At 49.2% G+C, this 19,920-nt stretch overlaps 1 protein-coding gene across 2 annotated transcripts; it reads left to right on the forward strand.

The window, feature by feature from the left end:
* The first annotated feature begins 1,745 nt into the window (after positions 1 to 1,745).
* On the forward strand, positions 1,746 to 9,476 carry Tysnd1 (trypsin like peroxisomal matrix peptidase 1). 2 transcript variants are annotated; one of them, XM_051186753.1, is made up of 4 exons: positions 1,746 to 2,914; positions 4,480 to 4,610; positions 5,676 to 5,861; positions 8,693 to 9,475. In XM_051186753.1, the coding sequence occupies exons 1-4, from the start codon at positions 1,746 to 1,748 to the stop codon at positions 8,908 to 8,910; spliced, it is 1,704 nt and encodes a 567-aa protein (XP_051042710.1). In that variant the 3' UTR covers positions 8,911 to 9,475. The 2 variants fall into 2 exon arrangements, with proteins under 2 accessions (XP_051042710.1, XP_051042711.1); XM_051186754.1 differs by lacking the exon at positions 5,676 to 5,861 and having other exon boundaries at positions 8,693 to 9,476.
* The last annotated feature ends 10,444 nt before the right edge of the window (positions 9,477 to 19,920 follow it).

Below are 19,920 nucleotides of genomic sequence, written 5' to 3' on the forward strand. Positions count from 1 at the left end.
AGGATAAAAGACAAAATAAAAAAGGTTGGGCACTAGTAGTAGCAAATGTAGTAGTACTGTTTGAGCATCATGCTGTGGACCTGAGGTTGTTGGCCATCTCTGCAACAGAATGCCAGTGACTTGTGCTTGAACATATCGACTAACAGCCCTCATTCCACACACTGGAGTGAACCATTACAGAGCCACATGTGACAAAACAGAAGTCTGTGGTTCTGCGTTCACAGTTGCTTATAGAAAGTACCAGAAGACAGAGAACTACAACAGGTGTTTGTTGTTTGCATTTTGTTTGTTTTTTGAGACAGTTTCTCTGTGTAACAGTCCTGGCTGTCCTCAAACTCACAGAGATCTCTCTGTCTCTGAAGTTTTGGGAATAAAGGTGTGCACCACCACTGCCTGGGCACAACATGTTCTTTAAGGCAAAGAAAGGATCACGCTGGATATCCCCTGTGGTCACCATTACAGTGAAAAGAGACTGGTTCTGTGGGCAAAGGGTATGTTCACTGGGGACAAAGGAACCTGAGTGTGAGTCATTGAGTCTTAATCTGAGGTCCTTAATGCCAACTGCTGCCTGCTGTCTGACTTGCCCTAAACACAAAAGTTTGATAAGGAATAGAGGGTGTTGGAGGCTTCGAGTACATTGAAGAGAAATTGTTGGATTCCAGAGAAAAAGTCTTAATTGCCAGGAAGTTGGGGAAAGTAAGAGATCTTGTGGCCGCCTATGTTGGCAAACCACGACTGCCTACCTGGGAATACCCTGGAACTGTGGAGGAAATTGTAAGCTGCCATGTGGGTACTGGGAACCAAACTATGGTCCATGGTTAAGAGCAGTAATGAGTGGCTCTTAACTGCTTGAGGCCTCTCCGCAATCTTGATTTTTACACTTGTAAAAGGTGGGGGAGGCCAATTTTGTGATACGAACTACTTATGAAATTCAAATTTATGAGGCTGTTCCTGAGTTCCGTTGAGTATTTGGTGGTGAATACTGCATAGCCCCCCCAAAAAACTTTTTATTCTAGATTTTAAAAGACAAAAAGTATTTACCCCCTGGTCTAACGCAAATCCTGAGTGGTGGTTAGAAATGTTATGTGAAATGTGCATGCTCGTTAGTATAATATATAGGTTAAATAATTTAACCTGTGTGTGATAGTGTACAGCTTTAATCCCAGAACTGTAAAATGCTGAGGCAAGAAGGATCGCCAAAGTTCAATGCCAGTGTGGGCTAACTAGTGGGACCCTGTCTCAGAAACAATCGGATTCTAAAAGCTGGATTGGTGGGTGGTGTGGGAATTTTGATAGCTGTCCTAGGAGCAATTTTCTGAGTCGTGTGTCCCCTGCTGGATTGTTACAGGATTTACTTTAAAATTCAAAGTAGATAATCCATCAAGGGTTCCCATGGCACGTGTTGTCCCAGCTTCAGGGACAGAGATGGCTTACACCTGTGCAGAGCCTATGGGGACCAGTTATATGCTGTCCAAATACGAGATTCGCCAGGGGAGTGATGCCCTTGTCAGTCTGCCTTTAATGCTAAGGGGCTGTTGCCCAGGAAGTTTCCCAAGGGTTCCAGGTTGGATAAACCAGAGGGCGGGCTAAGCATCAGTAGCCAATCGGTACTCGGCGCCCTGCCCAGCCAATAAGGGCGGTTGCTTGGGGCTTAGCCAATCGGGCTCGACGAGGAGACCTGAGTCAGCGCTTGCGCCGGTCGCCCTGTGGTGACAGCCATTGTGCGACGACGACTTGGGGGAGCTATGGGACGGCAGTGGGGGCCTTCCATGAAGGTGGCAGAGCAGTCGGGCTGCGTAGTGAGTGCCTCGCGGGCCGGGCAGCCCGACGCAGCCTCGTGGAGTTGCAGCGGGGTGATCTTGAGCCGCAGTCCAGGCCTTGTGCTGTGCCATGGGGGCATCTTCACCCCCTTCCTGCGGTCGGGCAGCGCGGCGCTGACCCAGACGGGTGCCACCTTCCTGCCCGGCGACAGTTGCAGCGATGACCTGCGCCTGCACGTGCAGTGGAGATCGACGGCTGCCAGCCCCGCTGGTCGCGCGGAGCAGGAGCTCCCGGGGCTGTGTACACCTCAGTGTGCAAGCTTGGGCCTCGAACCTGGCGCCGCCAGCCGGGCCCGAGCACGGTCTCTGCAGCCCCCGCGGCCTGCGCAGCTGTTGCTGCTGCTCAGCTGCCCGGCCTTCCGCTCCCACTTCGCACGGCTCTTTGGGGCCGAAGCAGCAGAACAATGGCACTTCGTGAGCTCAGCGCCGGACGACGCGGTGTCGGAGGAGGAGGAGGAGGACCAGCTACGTGCGCTCGGCTGGTTCGCGCTGCTGCGGGTGCGGCCAGGCATGACGGCGGAGGAGAGACGGGGGCCGGCCGTGGCCGTGGCGCCGCTGGGGACCGTGGCCAAGGGCGCGCCGCTGCTGGCTTGCGGCTCTCCGTTCGGCGCCTTCTGCCCGGACATCTTCCTCAACACGCTGAGCCGGGGTGTGCTCAGCAATGCTGCGGGGCCTTTACTGCTCACCGATGCTCGATGCTTGCCGGGCACGGAAGGCGGAGGCGTGTTCGCTGCACGGCCGGCGGGTGCTCTGGTGGCGCTGGTGGCCGCCCCGCTCTGCTGGAAGGCCCGAGAGTGGGTGGGCCTCACGTTGCTTTGCGCTGCGGCCCCGCTGCTCCAGGTCGCCCGCTCTGCGCTCGCATGCCTGCATCCGGACTCCACCTCCCTGTTGGCTCTGCTGCCACCGGAGGTGGGCGCCCCGCGGGGCCCGCCCTTGCGAGACCTCGGCCCCCCGTGGGCAGCTGCGGCTGTGCTGGTGGAGTGTGGTACTGTGTGGGGCTCCGGAGTGGCCGTGGCGCCTCGCCTGGTGGTGACCTGCCGGCATGTTGCTCCCCGGGAAGCAACCAGGGTCCTGGTGCACTCGGCCACCCCCAAGTAAGGCCCAAGGCTGCCTCCCCTCACCAGGTATCAGTGTGGAGGCTATGTGGGACAATCTTAAGTCCTGTAGAAAATGTTAGAGACCTCGGCTCATTTTTGACAACCAGAACCCCACTGAGGGGATCTGGGCCTCCTAGTGGGCCCCAGTGGAATTTGAGCAAACTACTAGACACAAGCAACTCTTAGCACAGGGACCCAGGGAACTATGCGTGCCTTTACGCCCCTGAACTAGCCTGAAACCCATTGGACAGCTCCTCTGTTAGCTTTGTAGTTTAGGCCACATTAAAGCTCCTTGACCAGAGAATACATACCCTAAGGATTTCCACCCTGTAAGACTATAGTATAAGGGGTGAATGAAGGCCCTGAGGTGATGAGATGGCCCTCCCCAGTCAGGGCTCCCTTAGTGCCTCATTAGGGCTGCCCTGGCACCTGAAGATGAGGCTTTTCCTAATTAAAATGTAGGACTTGGGCCCGTGTGGATGGCTGTGTTCTGAACAGTCTGTAACCTCAGAGTGCAGCTAGGCAGGGACTTCTACAGTCATCTTCTCCCTCTGTAGAGAGAAACACCTTTACCCTGCTTTTCTCGCTCTGGCAATGAGCCAGTGACCTGGGCTTTCCAGGCATGATTTTCTGTAGTTCTGTCCCTCTGTAGCCTCTGCATAGCTGAGGACAAAGTAGCACCTTTGGTTTAAGCCTGGCCTTCGACTAACAAACACCCCGGGCCTTTCTGAACTTCTGAGGTTAGCCCTGCATGCTGAGCAGCTTTGCCAGAGTCCCCACAGGCAGCAAACCCAACAGTTGTGATTTCCTAGTGAAAACAGGGATTGCCTGATGTGTCCCCTGATTCCTCTCTAGCTCTTCCCTTGACTGCTGATCTTAAGGAATTCACTAGGTTTTCTGTAAGCACCAGGCTAGGCAGAAATAAGGTACCTCTGTGTCTGATCTACACAGTGAGTTCCAGGACAGCTAGGGCTATGTAGAGAGACCTTGTCTCCAAAAAAAAAAAAAAAAAAAAAGACACCCTTACCCCAATCCCTGACCATCTGTGAGGCAGTACAGCATTCGGGTAGATTCGCCCTGGCTCCTTATTTGCTCTGTGACCTTTTGGAAGGTTGCTCATCCTCACCATCCAAAGAAGATAATACCAGTGCCTTGTCTATAGGCATAAGACGACTAGATGAGGATAGCCACAAGCATCGACAAGGCCACATAGCACTCACTAGATAACAGGTGCTGGTTATGGTAAGGCATAAGCAGTGTATGGAAGTACACTACAGTTTGTAAAGCATATCTGGTTAAGGTTTCAGGGCTGCCATCTACACCCACAAGTTATGACTTCATAACTCTTTTTTTTTTTTTTTTTTAAGACAGAATCCCATTATGTAGTCCTGGCTGTCCTGGAACTCAATGGAAATCTGCCTGCCTCTGCCTCCCAAGAGCTAGGATTAAAGGTGTGTACCACTAAAATCAGCCCATCCCGTGACTTTTATTGTCTCTCATATTGCTCTCTCCCCAGTGCTAAATCAGAAAGCTAGCTTGTCATTTGTTTCCTGTGTCCCCAGGAATGTGGCAATCTGGGGTCGAGTGGTGTTCGCCACTCAGGAGACCTCTCCATACGACATAGCAGTGGTGACCCTGGAAGAGGACCTGAATGGTGTCCCCACGCCTGTCCCTGCTGAGCACTTCCATGAAGGTAAAGGACAAAGAGTCCAGTGTGATGGGAGACCAGGCTGGACCCCATTTGGGACCCCATTAGTGTTGACACTAACCTTTCTGCATCCCCTAGCAAAGGAGTTAGGAACTTCCTTTGGGTTTGTACTATAGATGCCCTTGCGTATCAAGACACCCCAAGTGCTGAGCCACATGGATACCATATTGAGGGCCTGCAGCAGTGTAATATGGGGAGTTGGGTTGTGGGAGCTCCAGTGGCATGATTTGGGTGAAAATCTGATCCTACTACTAATGCTAATGAAAAAGGGCATACTACCTAAGTATAGATGTATGTCTTCCTTCCTTTATTTTGTATACTTTGAGACAGGGCCTTAGGTAGCCATAGCTGGCAGTAAACAACATCTGGCCAAGGATGACTATAAACTTCTGGTCTTCCTGCCTCTTCCTCCTAAATACTAGGATTACAGGTGTGTGCTGTCATACCCTGTTTATGCATGATTATGTATGTTTACCCAGGATTTGTGCATGCTAGGCAAGCATTCTACCAACCAAGTTACATCTCTAGCCCCAAATATTCCATTTCATGTGGTGACAAGAGAGATAGGCACTTTGTGTTAGCAGCTCGCCTCTGCTACTGGTGTCCTTAGATACTTACTTAATTGACCCCCACATCTCAGTTTGCACCTTTGTCAGATGGGGCTGCCGCTCTTGCAGGTGAGGACTAGGTGAGATGTCCCTGTCCCTTCACAGCACTTGGAGAAGGTGGGGCTACCCTATGGCCACCATTACCGTGTCTTCATCAAGAGAAAGATGAATATTAATTATTCATATGAGCTATGTGACAACAGTCTCAAAAGGGAGTGTTAGGACTAGAGATCTGCCTGATGCTCCAGAATAGTGGTTGGACACGTGCAAGTGAGAACACAAAGACTTCTGCATCTCCCTGCAGGGTTCCTGGGGAAGCTGCCTGGGAGTGTCGAAGGGGATGAGCAGGAACTCAAAGGGGAGAGGATTAGACCTTTGGAGAGAGTGGGAAGTGAGTACTATGAATGGAGGTACCCAACTTCTCTTCTTCTCTTTCTGGCAGGCGAGCCTGTCAGTGTGGTGGGCTTTGGTGTCTTTGGCCAGGCCTGCGGACCCTCGGTGACCTCGGGCATTCTGTCAGCCGTGGTGCATGTGGATGGCACGCCAGTGATGCTACAGACCACATGTGCCGTGCATGGGGGCTCCAGCGGAGGGCCCCTCTTCTCCACACGCTCAGGGGATCTCTTGGGTAACCAGTTCCTTTCATTCCCAGTCTCCTTGTTGCCAGAGCCTTGATCTTGCCAGTGATCCTTGCATCCAGCTTGGGAGGCCCTCCTGGGATAATGGTGGGCCTTGTCCCTTGAGTTAGACAAAGTTTTCAGCTAATCTGCCTCTAAGCTGGGAGTGGGGAGAGCTAGCTAGGCCTGTGCCCCTCTCTTGATTCTGGCTACTGCTGTGACCTTGGGTAAGTCACCAACTCCCATTTAGTATGAAGTTTAGGAGTTGGTTTAGTTTGGGGGTCACAAACTCAAAAGTCTGTAGAGCTAGGCTTGTGAAGTAGTGAATGAGAACATGGGTGGAGGGCAAAGCAGGGGACAGTGGGCAAACATGGCTTAATTCAATAGACCATGACTTCGAAGTTAAGTGATGACTCAGGATGCCTGTTATTGTGTACGTGGTTGTTCAGTCCTTGTTTTGCTTTGATGCGGGGTCTCATGTTGCCTGGGCTGGTCTTGAATATAATATGTAGCCAAGGATGACCTTGAACTCTTAATTCTCTTGCTTCTACCTCCTAATTACTGGGGCTACAGGCATACACCACCACTTTTTAAGCTCTGGTGATGAATTCAAGATTTTTCAAAGACATAGTTGGTAGAGCAATTGACCTATACCACCAAACAAACCTATGGAGGAACAAAACCACCAAACTGCAGTCTTTTGCTAGCATGGCAAACAGCCCCACATGACGCCTCCCAGGCTGTGTGTGCGGCACTGCTTGCCTTGAGCTGGCTGCTGTTGTTTCTACCTTCTCTAACTCTTGTCTCCTACAGGGGTGGACTTTTCTCTTGGCAGTCTGTGTGGTAGCACTTACTTTAAGCTCTAGTGTACACTTAGAATTGTAAATCTACCTCCTTGTGAGCCACAACTCTAGCAAGTGTCTCAGCACTCGTGGGCAGGTTTCTTTCTCCAAGACATATCTCACCCTTAGCTCAAGCTGGCCTTAATTCGCTGTGTAGCCAAGGTGGGTCTTGAACTCAGGGCAGCCTTGCTGACTTAGTCTTTTGAATGCTGGGATTTCAGGCATGAGCCATCACAGTCAGCCTTTCTTTTTATTTAAGCCAGGGGGTGGTAGTACACACCTTTAATCCCAGAACTCAGGAGACAGAGGCAGGGGATCTCTTAAGTTTGAAGCTAGCCTGATATACAGAGCAAGTTCTATGACAGGGCTACACAGGATCCCCCCCCAAAAAAAAACTTTTTTTTTTTTTTTTTTATGTGTATGAATGCCTTACTGCATGTGTGTCTATGCATCATGTGATGTGGGGGCCAGAAGAGAGCGTAAGGTCCTCTGGAACTAGAGTTAGTGACCTGCCATGTGGGTGCTGGAACCAAGTCTAGGTCTTGCTGAGCCACTTCAGCTGCCCGATTTTTGCTTTGTAGTGTGTGATTGATGCTGGTATGATGGTACACATCTAAATCACAGCAGTGGAGGCAGGAGGGTTAGAAACAAATGCTCAGTGAAGGCTAGATGTGGTGGTGCATGGCTTTAATCTCAGCACTCAGGCAGAGATAGGCAGAGATAGGGTGTCAGTGAGTTCAAGGCCAGCCTGGTTGTAAACATTTATCTTTTTTGATGACAGAAGATATTAATGTAGAGAGGACAGGTTCATGGCATCTTCTATATTTAGATATCAATACACAGGAGCACCAGTATTTAGTTGAGCCTTCTGTAAGTTGTAATTTCTTTTAAATATTTTTTGATTTGTCCATTTACTTTATTATTTATATATATGGATTTTTTTTTCCTGCATGTATGTATAAACATGCCTGTGCTCATAAAGATCAGAAGAGGCTTTGCTTTCAGATCTCTTGGGACTAGAACTATACGGATAGGGGGTTGGAGAGATGGTTCAGTGGTTAAGAGCACTGGCTGCTCTTCCAAAGGGTCTGAGTTCAATTCCCAGCAACCACATGGTATCTCCCAACCAATTATAATGAAATCTGGTGTGCAGGGATACATGCTGGCAGAACACTGCATACATAAATAAAAAAATCTTTATCAAAAAAAAAAAAAAAAAAAAAAAAAAACTACAGATGTTGTGAATTGCCATTGTGGGTGCTGGAACTTAGACCTGGGTCCTCTGCAAGAGTAACAATTGCTTTTAACCACCACACTGTCTCTTTAACCCATAAAATGCTCTTTTTTAAAAAAGATCCTGGGTAGGCGTCTTGCTCAGAGTTTCTGTTGTTGTGGTAAACACCATGATTAAAAGCAACATGGAGAGGGGAGGGCTTGTCTTGCTTCCACTTACACATCCCAGTCCCATCACTGAAGGAAGTCAGAACAGGAACTCACACAGGGCAGGAACCTGGAGGCAGGAGCTGATGCAGCAGCTGATGCAGCAGAGGCCAGGCCTGCCTCTGCCTTTTGAGTGCTGGGATTAAAGGTGTGAGCCACCACCACTGGTGTCAGCCTGCTCACTTTTCTAAAATTACTCTAGTTGTGTTTAGATGATATAAAGGTAGCCAGCAGAGCAGGCTGGGTGGTGTGTGTGTGGCTCTTTCACACACAACCCCCTTTGGTGTATTTGGTGGTGTTTTGGGGGTCTCTGCACACTCAGTCTTGCCCTTTGGGGCAGGAGAGAAAGATGACCAAAGAATGGAGGTAGGCTGTTTTATATGGATGGTATGAGAGAGATAGCATGGCTGGGGGTAGGTGAGATACGAGGAATAGAAGCCATGGCGGGAAGCTCAGCACCTATCACATGGGGGTGGGGAGCAAATTCCCAGAGGGTCCCCAAGGTTTCCTCAAGGAGAAGGTCTTCCCTGTGCTTCATGTCCTCATCCTTGCCCCAACAGGCATCATTGCCAGCAACACTCGGGACAACAACACAGGTGCCACCTACCCACATCTGAACTTCAGCATTCCTATAACGGTGCTCCAACCAGCCCTGAAGCAGTATAGTCAGACTGGCGACCTGTGTGGCCTCCAAGAGCTGGACCTCGCCACTGAACCAGTCAGGGTGGTATGGCGGCTGCAGCGGCCCCCAACTGAAGCCCCACGGAGCAAGCTCTGAGACTGTCCCTCTTCTGGGACAAGGTAGACCACTTTATAGCTGTGAGAAGTACATTGATGTCACAACTTTGACATCTCAGTCACCTGCCTGGGCACAGCCTAAGCCATCCCCTCATCTTTAACCATGGACTGTCCAGGAACAAAAGTTCTGTGCAACTTGTGGGTCTCTGATCTGCTTTGGGGTGCTCTCTTGAGCCTGTCTCATCTGTTTCCCAGAACTAGTCTCAGAGTTGCCATTGTTCCTCCTGGGGATTCTAGTCCAGTAGGCAGATCTGCTGGAAGGGCAGCCCAGCCTTACCCCATCTCCCGGTTCAGCATCTCTGCCTGATAGCCTGTGGCCATGTGAAGTGGCTACAGCCAGGGCTCTTGCTTGATACTCTACTCAGCAGGCAGAGGACCCTGCTTGGAAGCCCAGAGTCCCACTGGCCATTAACAGGCCTGTCTTCCCATTGCCACTTTGATAAACAGGCAAATATCCCAAAGCCACCTGCCTTCACTCTGACATAGTGCCTTAATTTACTAGCCCAGAGCCTGAGCCACGTGGTCTTTTAGGTGGTGTATGTGGTGGGAGCAGGGTAATAAACAGTCTGAATGGTCTCACTTTGTATACTGGTTGCTTTTTCTTAAAAGCACAGTGGGGAACAGACTAGCACCTGGCAAGGAAACACACTCCATTGCTTCCCAGAAGATTTCATCTGCCTGTGCTTTGTCTGCCACTCTGGCCCAAAGCTGCATTCATCCATGCCACCCAGGACATGGAATGGGTCTTGGGAAGTGCTGGCCTGGCCTGGCCTGGTGTGGCAACAGGTGTGTGTAGAATGGCCTGGGTGTGCAGAGGTCCAGAATGGGCCCTAGGTAGGATGGAGAGAGGGTCAAAAGTGAATGAGGAGGGCTGAGGGTGTGGCCTGGTAATGGATCACTTACCCTGGTATGTTGAACCTTGCAAGGGTTTGGATCCCCTGTACCACACACACACACACACACACACATACACCCCACCACCAACAAAAATGAATAAAAAGTGACTGGGGGCTACAAATGTGGCTCAATTGGCAGAATAGTTGACTAAAATGCATGAAGCCGTGGGCTTGACCCTCACTAGTGAGCATGGACGCCCATGCCTGCAATCCCAACGCTAGATACATGCAGGTAGGAGGGTCAGAATTTGGGAGGCACCGGAGGAGATCCCTGTGAGTTCAAGGCTAGCCTAGTTTACATGGCAAGGTCCAGACTAGTTAGGACTACATAGTGAGACTCTGTCTCTGTTGAACATGAAACACACACACACACACACACACACACACTATCTGTGGAATGGAATGGAGTATTTTTGCATCCTGACTACCAATCCTTCCTGTTGCTTCAGCCACTGGGAAGTTCAAAGATAGCTCTTTTGTTAAGTAGTGAACCCTGATTTCCAATTTCAAAGGCTCTAGACACTGCTGTGTGGACAGTGAAGTATGACATGAAGAGCCTAGGGACAGACACTGGAGGGACTACAGAGGCCCTGTCCTAGACCAAGTATTCTGCTTGGCAACAAGCTGTTAGGCCACCACTAGGAAACCTTTGAGGGGCTAGTAAGATTGCTCAGGCAGTAAAGGCTCTTGCCTCTGATGCCTGGTGACCTGATCCAGCCCCTAGAAGCCATGCAAAGGTGGAAGGAGAGGACCGCACAATTGTCCTCTGACCCCCTACACATGTGCCTATGAATCGTGCACACATATGCATAACAGTAAGAGTTTTAAATTGTAAAAGAGTACCTTGGCTTTCATGCCTTGACAAAGCCAACTGACATGCTGTGTTAATTTTTTGATCACCATGACTGAATGCCTAGCATAAACAAAGTGATAAGGGATTTATTTTGGATCAGTTTTAGGTGTATCCATCTATCACAGAGTGGAGGGCATGTAAGCAGCAGAGAAAGGAGCCAGGGTATTGCAGGAATCCACAACTGTTCAAAAAGGAAAATCAAAACAACAACAACAAAAAAAACAAAACAAAACAAAAACAAAAACAAGCTATCCATGTGGGGCCTGGCCCCAGCTGGTATATCTACAATGCAACCTCCATACCTAAGGCTAGGGGAACATGGAGGACGAAGGGAGGGGATGATTGTAAGAGCCAGAGGACCAAGAAGTTTGCTGTGAAATAGTGTCTTGTAGACATGATGCCACCATGAAATCTCAACAATGAGGTTGCTTAAACAAGGTCTACATAATAACCACACGAACAACATGGCAATGTGGATGGGGGCAATTTCACAAGGCCCTGTCTCTAAAGAACTATAGGTTCTTACTTCAGAGCCTGTAGAGAGAGATCTGATCAGTGGATGGAGAGAGAGAGAGAGACAGACAGAGAGATACACATACACACACACACACACACACACAAAATATGAATCAGGCTTCTCTAGCGAAAGGCCCCCTGCTAATTTCCTGGTGGTTGCATGTTCATAAGAGCAACATTAAACGGACTTAGGCTTGGTTTCTATCTTTTTTGTGCATGCAGCAGCAGTAATTACAGAAGAGATCATGAATTTGAGAGGGAGTTGGGGGACATAGGGGAAGTTGGTGGGAGGGATGCAATTGATGTAAATATAGTATTCATGTGTGAAATTCTCGTGAAAGTAAGTGTTCAAAGGGGAAAAAAGAATAGTGTCCTCTCCCCTTTATATATACATGTTTTGAGACAATGTCTCACTCTGAAGCCAGCATATGGTGGACTTGTGATACTCCTGTCTCAGCTTCCTCAGTGGCTGCAAGTACGGGCATGAGCCAGGACACCCAGCTCAGACATGTAAGTCACAGACAGTTGTCTACTGCTTTTAGGGCAGGGGACAATATCTGCATGGAGACAGATAGCCTATCTTTTACTTTTTCCTAGAAATTGTAATGTAGAATGTTCTGGCTTTCACAACTCTGTCCCGTTTCTGCCACTTTGTGCGCATGCTCACTTTCCTCCCCTACCCAGTGCTGTCTTCAGTGTAGGACAGAGGTCTACCACCTTTCTCTGCCTTCAAATGTCCTCATTGCAGTAGGTGACAAGAGATGTTTTTGGTAGTGGTGGTGGTTTAGTGGTTTCATTTTTAGACGGGACCTCAGGAAGCCCAAACTAGCCTCAAACTTGCTGTACTAACTAACCAAGGATGACCCTGGATTTCTAATCATCCTGTCTCCACCTCCCAAGTACTAGGCACCCACCACTACCCTCTGCTTTTGTAGTGTTGGGTAAGAAATCCAGGGCATTCTACCTACTGAGCGACATCCTACCTCTCCAATTTTGGGCTTAACTCCTTTATCTCCCGGCCATTACCTGACCAAAAGATATACCTGTACCACTCTCCATTTTAAAGTTCCCAAGGCTGGACATACAACGGGCGCTCAGCCTGTACGCACATGCGTGAAGAAGGCACAGCTAGTGTTGGGGGCCATAGGACCTACAGGTGTCTCTCAGAAACCCAGGCATAACCGGGGCACCCGGCCCTAGCAGGTGGAGGTTACGTGGGCAACTTTGTGTCCAAGTTGCAGGCGGTTCGTAGGCGGTCAAGGTCAGTGGCAGGGCGGCAGGGAGGGGCGGGGCTTGGGGCGGCGCAGCCTGCCGGGGACAGGGATGGACACGCCCTGGCCAAGGGCCTCGGCGAGCGCCGGAAGACCGGCGGACAGCAGCAGGTGAGGTCGCCTGGGCCCTTGTTCACGGGTGGGTGCAGCGGGACGACAGGGGCCAAACCTTTGGGAGGAGGGGGCCGCTGCCTAGGATACCCAGGGGCGACCCGTAGGACCGGATCCCCCAGGATTCCCTGCCCCTAAAGCCCCACTAAGTCTTTCCGGGAACTTAGGGCGGTATTGGGAGCAGTACGCTCAGGGGCGGTGGGGCAGGCCTGTCAGACATGGCCCCCGATCCCGGAAGGGTCTCAGACCGAAGGGCTGCAGTGTTTGAGCACAGCGGGGAGACCCCTAGGAATCTTAGGGAAAGTGAGTGGGGTTGCCCAAGTGGTCATCAATTTGGGTGCATTAGAAGCCAGCTTCAACCCTCCCCCATGAAGTGGGGGTTCTGCCATAACAAGACCAGCCATAGCTGAATCCACTCACTCTCTCCTGGCCCCCCAAGATCTCTTTGACTCTGGACTCTAAAGGGAGGGCTCAGTTGTCTTAGGAGCTGAGTCTCCTGTGGGAGAACAGGCTAGACAGTTTGGGAAGAGACTTCTAGGTCTCTCCACTCAGCAGCTATGCTCCAAGGCTGGCATCAGCTTCTAGCATGAGACCGTGTCTGCTGCCCACACACCCCAAGGGCTCAGCCACACCTAGAGGAGTTTCTCAAGGGAGGTGAATGTCAACACCGACCCAGGTTGCTTTCTATTCACCAAGACACTGAACCCCAGGCAATGTCAGGCTGTTCTAGGACCATTTGCCCATAAGTGATAGAGCTGGGCCTATCAAGGATGGTGCGGTCAAGTGGCCTTGTCTGATGGCAGGTGAAGGTACACATGCTGGCAGTGGACAGGGATGGGCAGCTCACTTGGGGTGGGGTTTGAATACAGGAGTGTCAGTGATACCAAAGTGAGCACACTTGTCCTAGAACTTTCCTGTCTCTTCATCCTTTCAAAGTCAGTCCCTTTTAGCACTGGGTGTTTTTCAAGGGTACGTTTGGGGGTACGTTCCTCCTCCGCAGCTGGCCGTAGAGTCTCCACTCTCAGCCTGGCCCCTGGTGTCCAAAGAGGGGAGCCATCACCTCCCTTCCCCAGTGGAAGAGGGGACGTCCTAGCCCATTGAGTCACACTTCAGTAACCTCCTTCTTGGCCACTGTGGATACAAGGCCACCCTGTGTGCCAATGTTGAAATCTTCCATCTTGTATAAGCCTGGATGACTCAAATGGCTGTGTGGTATATTTGTGACTATTTTTGTAGAGTAAGACAGCAGGAAGGTCTCACTTTGGCCTGGGTGTACAGGGCTTCTGTTCTGTGTTGCCTGAGGTTTGACCTCTTGACAGCTATGGCAGAATGTGTTCCAGTAGATTTCTGGAGGCCTCTTACCTTGGGATCGGGCTGCTTGGCAGAGAAAACAGTGTTGATAGGCAGGTTCAAGTGTGGACCCCATCTGTGTATGTATGTGCGTGTTTTGGGAGATGGCACAATGGTAAAATTACATAGGAATTGCTGTTCTTTTAGGTTTTTGTTTTGTTTTTTGAGGGATATGGAATGGGCAGGGGGACAGGGTCTCATGTAGCTCTTGGCAGTCTCATACTTACTATATCCAAGGCTGGCCTTGAACTTCTGATCCTCCTGCCTCTCCCTGTAATTGCAAGTGAGCTTCGCCTGGTTTATGTGATGGTAAGAATCAAACCCAGGACATTGTGAACACTAGGCAAGAGCTCCACCAACTGAACTATGCTTCGGCACTTAAGACTTCTTTTAAACCAGTGGCTCTCAGCCTTAGGGTCCCAAACCTTTGGATCACCTAAGATCATTGGAAAACACAGATATTTACATTATGATTCATAACAGTAGCAAAATTACAGTTATGAAGTAACAACAAATAAATTTATGGTTGGGTCACAAATTGAGGAACTGTATTGAAGGGCTGAAGCATTAGGAAGGTTGAGAATCACTGTGTTAAGCTAACATTTCTGAACCCAGTAGTTTTAGGTGAGATTCTCTGTGCTTTCTTTCTGGGAGTGTCTGAGAAAGTTAAACTTAGAGTTACCTGTGACTCCACAGTTCTACCCATAGCCATTGACTAAACTAGGAAACAGAGCCACATAAAATCTTGTGCACAGATGTCCATCCATGGTGGCCATGAAATGAAAGCTAAAATGTTGGGCCATCCACAAGAATGTGGTGTAGTCATATGATGGTGTTATTTCGCCAAGTGAAGGAGAAACAGGCACCATACAAGTCAGGAGAAGGAACTGGACACAAGAGGTTATATATTATATGATTCCATTTGCATAAAACATCTAGGGTAGGCACATCTGTAGAGACAAAGGTATGTTAGTAGCTGCCAAAGGATTTCTCCAAGACAGTCTCTGTATACATTCCAGCTGGCCTCGAACTGTCTGTCCTCCCACCTCAGTGTCCCCTGAGTGCTGGCTTTACAGGAATGTACCATCACACCCTGATGAAAGTGTTCTGGGTTGACAGTTGTGGTGGTTGTTCAATCTGGAAAGCATAATAAAACCTGCCAATTTACATTTTAGATGGTAACTTTTATCTATGAATTATCTGATTAAAGAAATTATGTAGTGACAGACCTAGCTCACTACTTTCCTTTTTTGAGATAGAGTCTTACTCTATATCCCTAAAATTCAGTTATTTAGTTAAGGCTGGTCTTGAACTTATGTTGATCCTTCTGCCTCTGCCTCCTAAATTCTGGGATCACAGGTATGATATACCATCACAGCTAGCTTCCCTGTGCATTGCATGTGTGCATGTGCAGACACACACACACAAGCACACGCACACGCATGCATCACACACACATAATCTTGAAGTTGATATTGGATACCCTTCCTTGATAAGTACCCATATATTTTAAATTAATTAATTAATTTTGTTTTTTTGAGACAGGGTTTCTCTGTGTAACAGCCCTGACTGTCCTGGAACTCTCTCTGTAGACCAGGCTGGCCTTGAACTTACAGAGATCTTTGCCTCTGCCTCCTGAGTGTTAGGATTAAAGGAGTGCACCACCACCTACCAGCTTATTTATTTTTTGAGGCAAGGTCTCACTTTGGAGCGCTAGCTAGCCTAGAACTCTATGTGGACCAGGCTGGCCTTGAACCTACAGAGATCTGTCTACCTTTGCCTCCAGAGTGTGGGGATTTAAGACCTGTGCCTCCATTCTTGGCTCCCCCCCCATCTTTTTTTTTTTTTTCCTTTTGAGACAGGGTCTCTCACTGGTCTGGCTAGGCCAGCTTGCCAATCACCTTCAGGGATCTGTTTGTCTCTGCTTACCCAATGTTGGAGCTACAGGTCTGAACCTCAGTGCCCATCTTTTAAATGGGTTCTTGGGATAAAAACTCAAAGCCTGTGCTTGCATGGCAGACATTTTCCCCTCTGAGACATTTCCACACCCCTGTCTCGATTTTGAAGCTGAATTATTTTTGCCAAAACAATACATACTTGTTTAGCAATTCAAAGAAGAAATAGCTAAGAAAGTAGAAACCTTTTCTTAGCCCACTATTGATGTGGTGGTTCTGGGAATAGGGTCAGGACTAATAAAGGTGACACATTCTCCAGTGGCTGAACTTTCTTTTTCCAAAATAGGGTGAAAACCCCACACATATGAAATGTAAAGCTGCAGGCCAAAGACAGGGAATGCCAAACATCGCAGCAATCAAAAGTGTGTGTGCATCCACAAAGGTGCTATGTCTTATTGCTTGTAAGCAGGGTGAGGGTCTATAGGTGATCATTCTGTTGCCTGATTTTCCCATGGACAAGCCTCACATGGAAAAAAATGTCATTCATTCTTTAAAAACGAATAGGTTGTGTGGGTGTGTGGGAGTCTCCCACCAATGGAGGTTTCTGTGGGTCAATGGAGTCTTCAAGTGACTGCAGTTGGCCCAGCCCAGCTACCATGTTAAGTACATTCATACACACAAGTAACATTCATTCATTCCAGGCATGCATTTGGAGTGACCACAGGGTCTGCAGCTGGAAGTGGAGGGCACTGCAGCCTAGGTCCTTGTTCTAGGTGGCTGGCCAAGTAGGTCATGGCCCAGCATTGAGAAGCTTTGCTTCACCCCCACCCCCTACCCACTCTAGGGTGGGGCAGGAAAGAATGGACAGAGAAGAGCCAAGGACAATTAGTGTGTCCAAGTGTTGGGCAAGGAGATGGAATGTTCTAGAGAGTTGCCGGCCTCTTATCCCCCAAGTGAGGGTGGCAGAGGTCAGTGGAGGAAAGAGAAGAAAGATTCCAGAGAGAGTAGCAGGGAGTGAGAAACGGCCTCCCATTGGCAGTCTTGACCCTCAAGGCCAGAACAAGTTTGGCTTTACTGGAGGCTGGCTCTGTTGAGCATAGCAAAGGTCTGTCTGCCCTTTGGGGAGGCAGTTAGCTGACCAATGAGGAGCTGAGGCATCTGGGCCTTTCGGCCAGCTCAGTAGTCACTGGCACTCTTTCCTCCCAGGGATGGAGTTCTCAGGAGAGGCAAGGGTTTGTTGGCCCATCTGGCATGATGGGCTCTTAGTGACATCTGTGTTGGCCTGTCACCAGCTCTCCCCACATTTCTGCCACATGTGCCTTGAACTCCTTCCTACTGACTTCTGAGCTTACCACTGACTGATAGCCTCGAGGGCTGGACCAGGCCCACACAGAAAGGAGCGAGTGGAAAGTACTCTGCTGGGATCCACCTTATGATCGGCCCTGTTTCCAGGCCCTGCAAACCCACTGGGGTCCATTCCTGCCTCTGCCTGAGTACCAGTGTCTTCCTGGGTCATCTTCTATTCAGCTGACATAGTTAGCCTGCTAAATACTCAGAATTAGCTCTGGGCAACCCTCTGAGGAGTCAGAGGACAAGAGGGAGCATTGCCTCCTGGGGATTTGTCTTGGTTTCAGTCTTGCCAGGGACTCAGTTTCCTAATCTGTCAGATGGGTCAGATGCTGAAGCCTTGGTGTATTAGAGGCCACTTAGCCAATGAGAAATAACTTTGAGTCCCCTCCAATCCCCTGATGCAGAGCTCCCCCACACCAGCACCAATGAAAACAGGCCAGGAGTTCTAGTCAGCAGCTGTCCTGCGAGGGTGGGAGGATTTGGGAACAGTCCCAGGGGTTTCCGTGTCTTGGAATCAATTCTATGTGTATAAGGCTATGTGTATAGTGCTTCCCATTAGAAAGGGGGCTAGACTGATGGCTCAGCGGTTAAGAGCACTGATTGATCTTGGCTGAACTTGGGTTCCATTTCCAGCGTCCACAGCTCACAACCATCTGTAACTCCAGTCCCAGGGTTCCAGACAATCCTCTCTGGCCTTACAGGCACCAAGCATGGATGTGTTACACAGATATACACGTAAGCACACACAGAAAATAGGATAGATCAATTTTTAAAGAAGGAAGAAAGAATAAATCGAGGCCCAGAGATGAGTGGGGTTCCCTTTAGCCACACAGGTCGGGTAATAAGTGGTCCTCCAATGCCATTGTGTCCCCTGACACAGTCCTTGATGGGCTGGGACATACTGCCTCACGAAGCTGTTCAGCTGATTGAGCCTGTACTTCCAGGATCTCCTCAGCGTGCACTTCTTTCTTTTCTTTTTGTGTGGGTGCACATATGTGTGCAAGCATGTGGAAGTTAGAGGCCAGCCTTGTGTGTCATTTTTCAGGAGCTATCCATCTTGTGTTTTGAGACAGGGTGTCTCACTTGGACCTGGGACTCCATCAGGCTGGCTGTCCATCCAGTGAGCTTCAGGGCTTCTCCTGTCCCTAGCACTAGTACCATAAGTACACATGACTGTGCCTGACTTTTTATGTAGGTGCTGTGGACAGAACTCAAGTCCCCATGCTTGCACAGCAGGCATTTTACCCACTGAGCTGCCTCCCAAGGCCTTTTATAAAAAATATTCTTTATGTAACCTAGACTGACTTTGAACTTACTTTATATCTGAGGATGACCTTGAACTTCTGATCTTCCTGCCAATACCTCCCAAATGAAGGGATTATAGGCATGGATCACACTGTGCCTGACTTACTTCCTCCTTTTTTATGTCCCCCAAATGATATTGGTACCCTGCCCTGAAACCCACAGAGTAGCTGGGCCTCTCTGGCTGCTTTCTGTAGCTTTTCTGTCCTTGGTATCTCCCTAGAGGCCTCTTCCTATGACTGGGCCCAGGCTGGGGAAGTCTTATGTCCTTTGGTTTGAGACAGTACTGCCCAGCAACCCTTACCCTGCTGTCTAGATCTTAGCTGGAGGGACTTGGCCCTCACATGGATGAGTGGCTCTTTCCACATTGGCAAGCCCTTGGGCTGTCTCAAGTCCACATATTTGTCTCTGAGGTACATTGGAGTTGGGGACATAGGAACAGACTCCAGGATACTGCAAGTGTCCCTGACAGTCTCATGCACCTTCCATCTGCTTCTGTCTCTAGGCTTAGTAGTTCTGTGTCTAGTGACCTAGATTGCCACTTTCCTCTGTCTTAGATACCTTACCATCCATCTCTGGACCAACAGTTTTGAAATTTTAGCTCCTGACACTCAACCAAGGTTTGTTCTCAGTGTGTTGGGAACTGGGTAGCCTGTCTCAGTCCAAGCAGTGGGCCTCAAGCTTAGGTCATCCCCACTGCAGGCACACTCCATATGACCACTCTCATCTGTCCTCTCAACCTCCATCAGGGCCTTGCTCTCCCTTCTTAGCACAGGGTCTACCAGATAGCTAATGCTTTCCCCTCAACCCTCTTTCTCACTATAGACAGTCACTGAAATTTCTCCCAGCAGCACCCCTCCATGTCTTGGAGGTCATACCCACTAGATGTCCCTGGGGTGAGGGGTGTGTTGCGTTGGAGAGACCTATCCTATGTCAGGCTCCTCCCCTGTGATCTCAATCTCTTTTTGGTGTTGCTACAGACTGCTACAGACTGGATAATTTATAATGAGCAGAAATTTGTAGGCTCATGGTTCTGAAGGCTGGAAAGTTCTAAGTCAAGGTGCCAACCTCTGCCAAATGCCTTCCTATTGCACCTTCTCATGGAAAAGCAAGAAAGAGCTAGTAATTGAAGCCTCAAATCCCTGCTTCTTTTATTTATGTATTGTGGGGGTGGAGATGTGCATGTGTGGAGGTTTAAAAGTTGATTTTCATCATGAGAGAACTGGAATTGAACTCATGTTAGCAGGCTTGGTGGCAGGTGCCTTTACCAGCTAAGCCTTCTCATTGGTCCCTCAGTGACATTTATATTTAGCATAAATCCATTCATATATGGGACTTTCATGACCTAAACAGCTCCCATGAGAGCCACCTCTACACTGTCACATTATGTTTCCAATGTGTGCTTTCTGGGGACACATTCAAACTATAATAACATTCTATGTTGCA

The sequence above is a fragment of the Phodopus roborovskii genome, unplaced genomic scaffold, assembly GCF_943737965.1.
Source record: "Phodopus roborovskii unplaced genomic scaffold, PHOROB, whole genome shotgun sequence".
Lineage (NCBI taxonomy): Eukaryota > Metazoa > Chordata > Mammalia > Rodentia > Cricetidae > Phodopus > Phodopus roborovskii.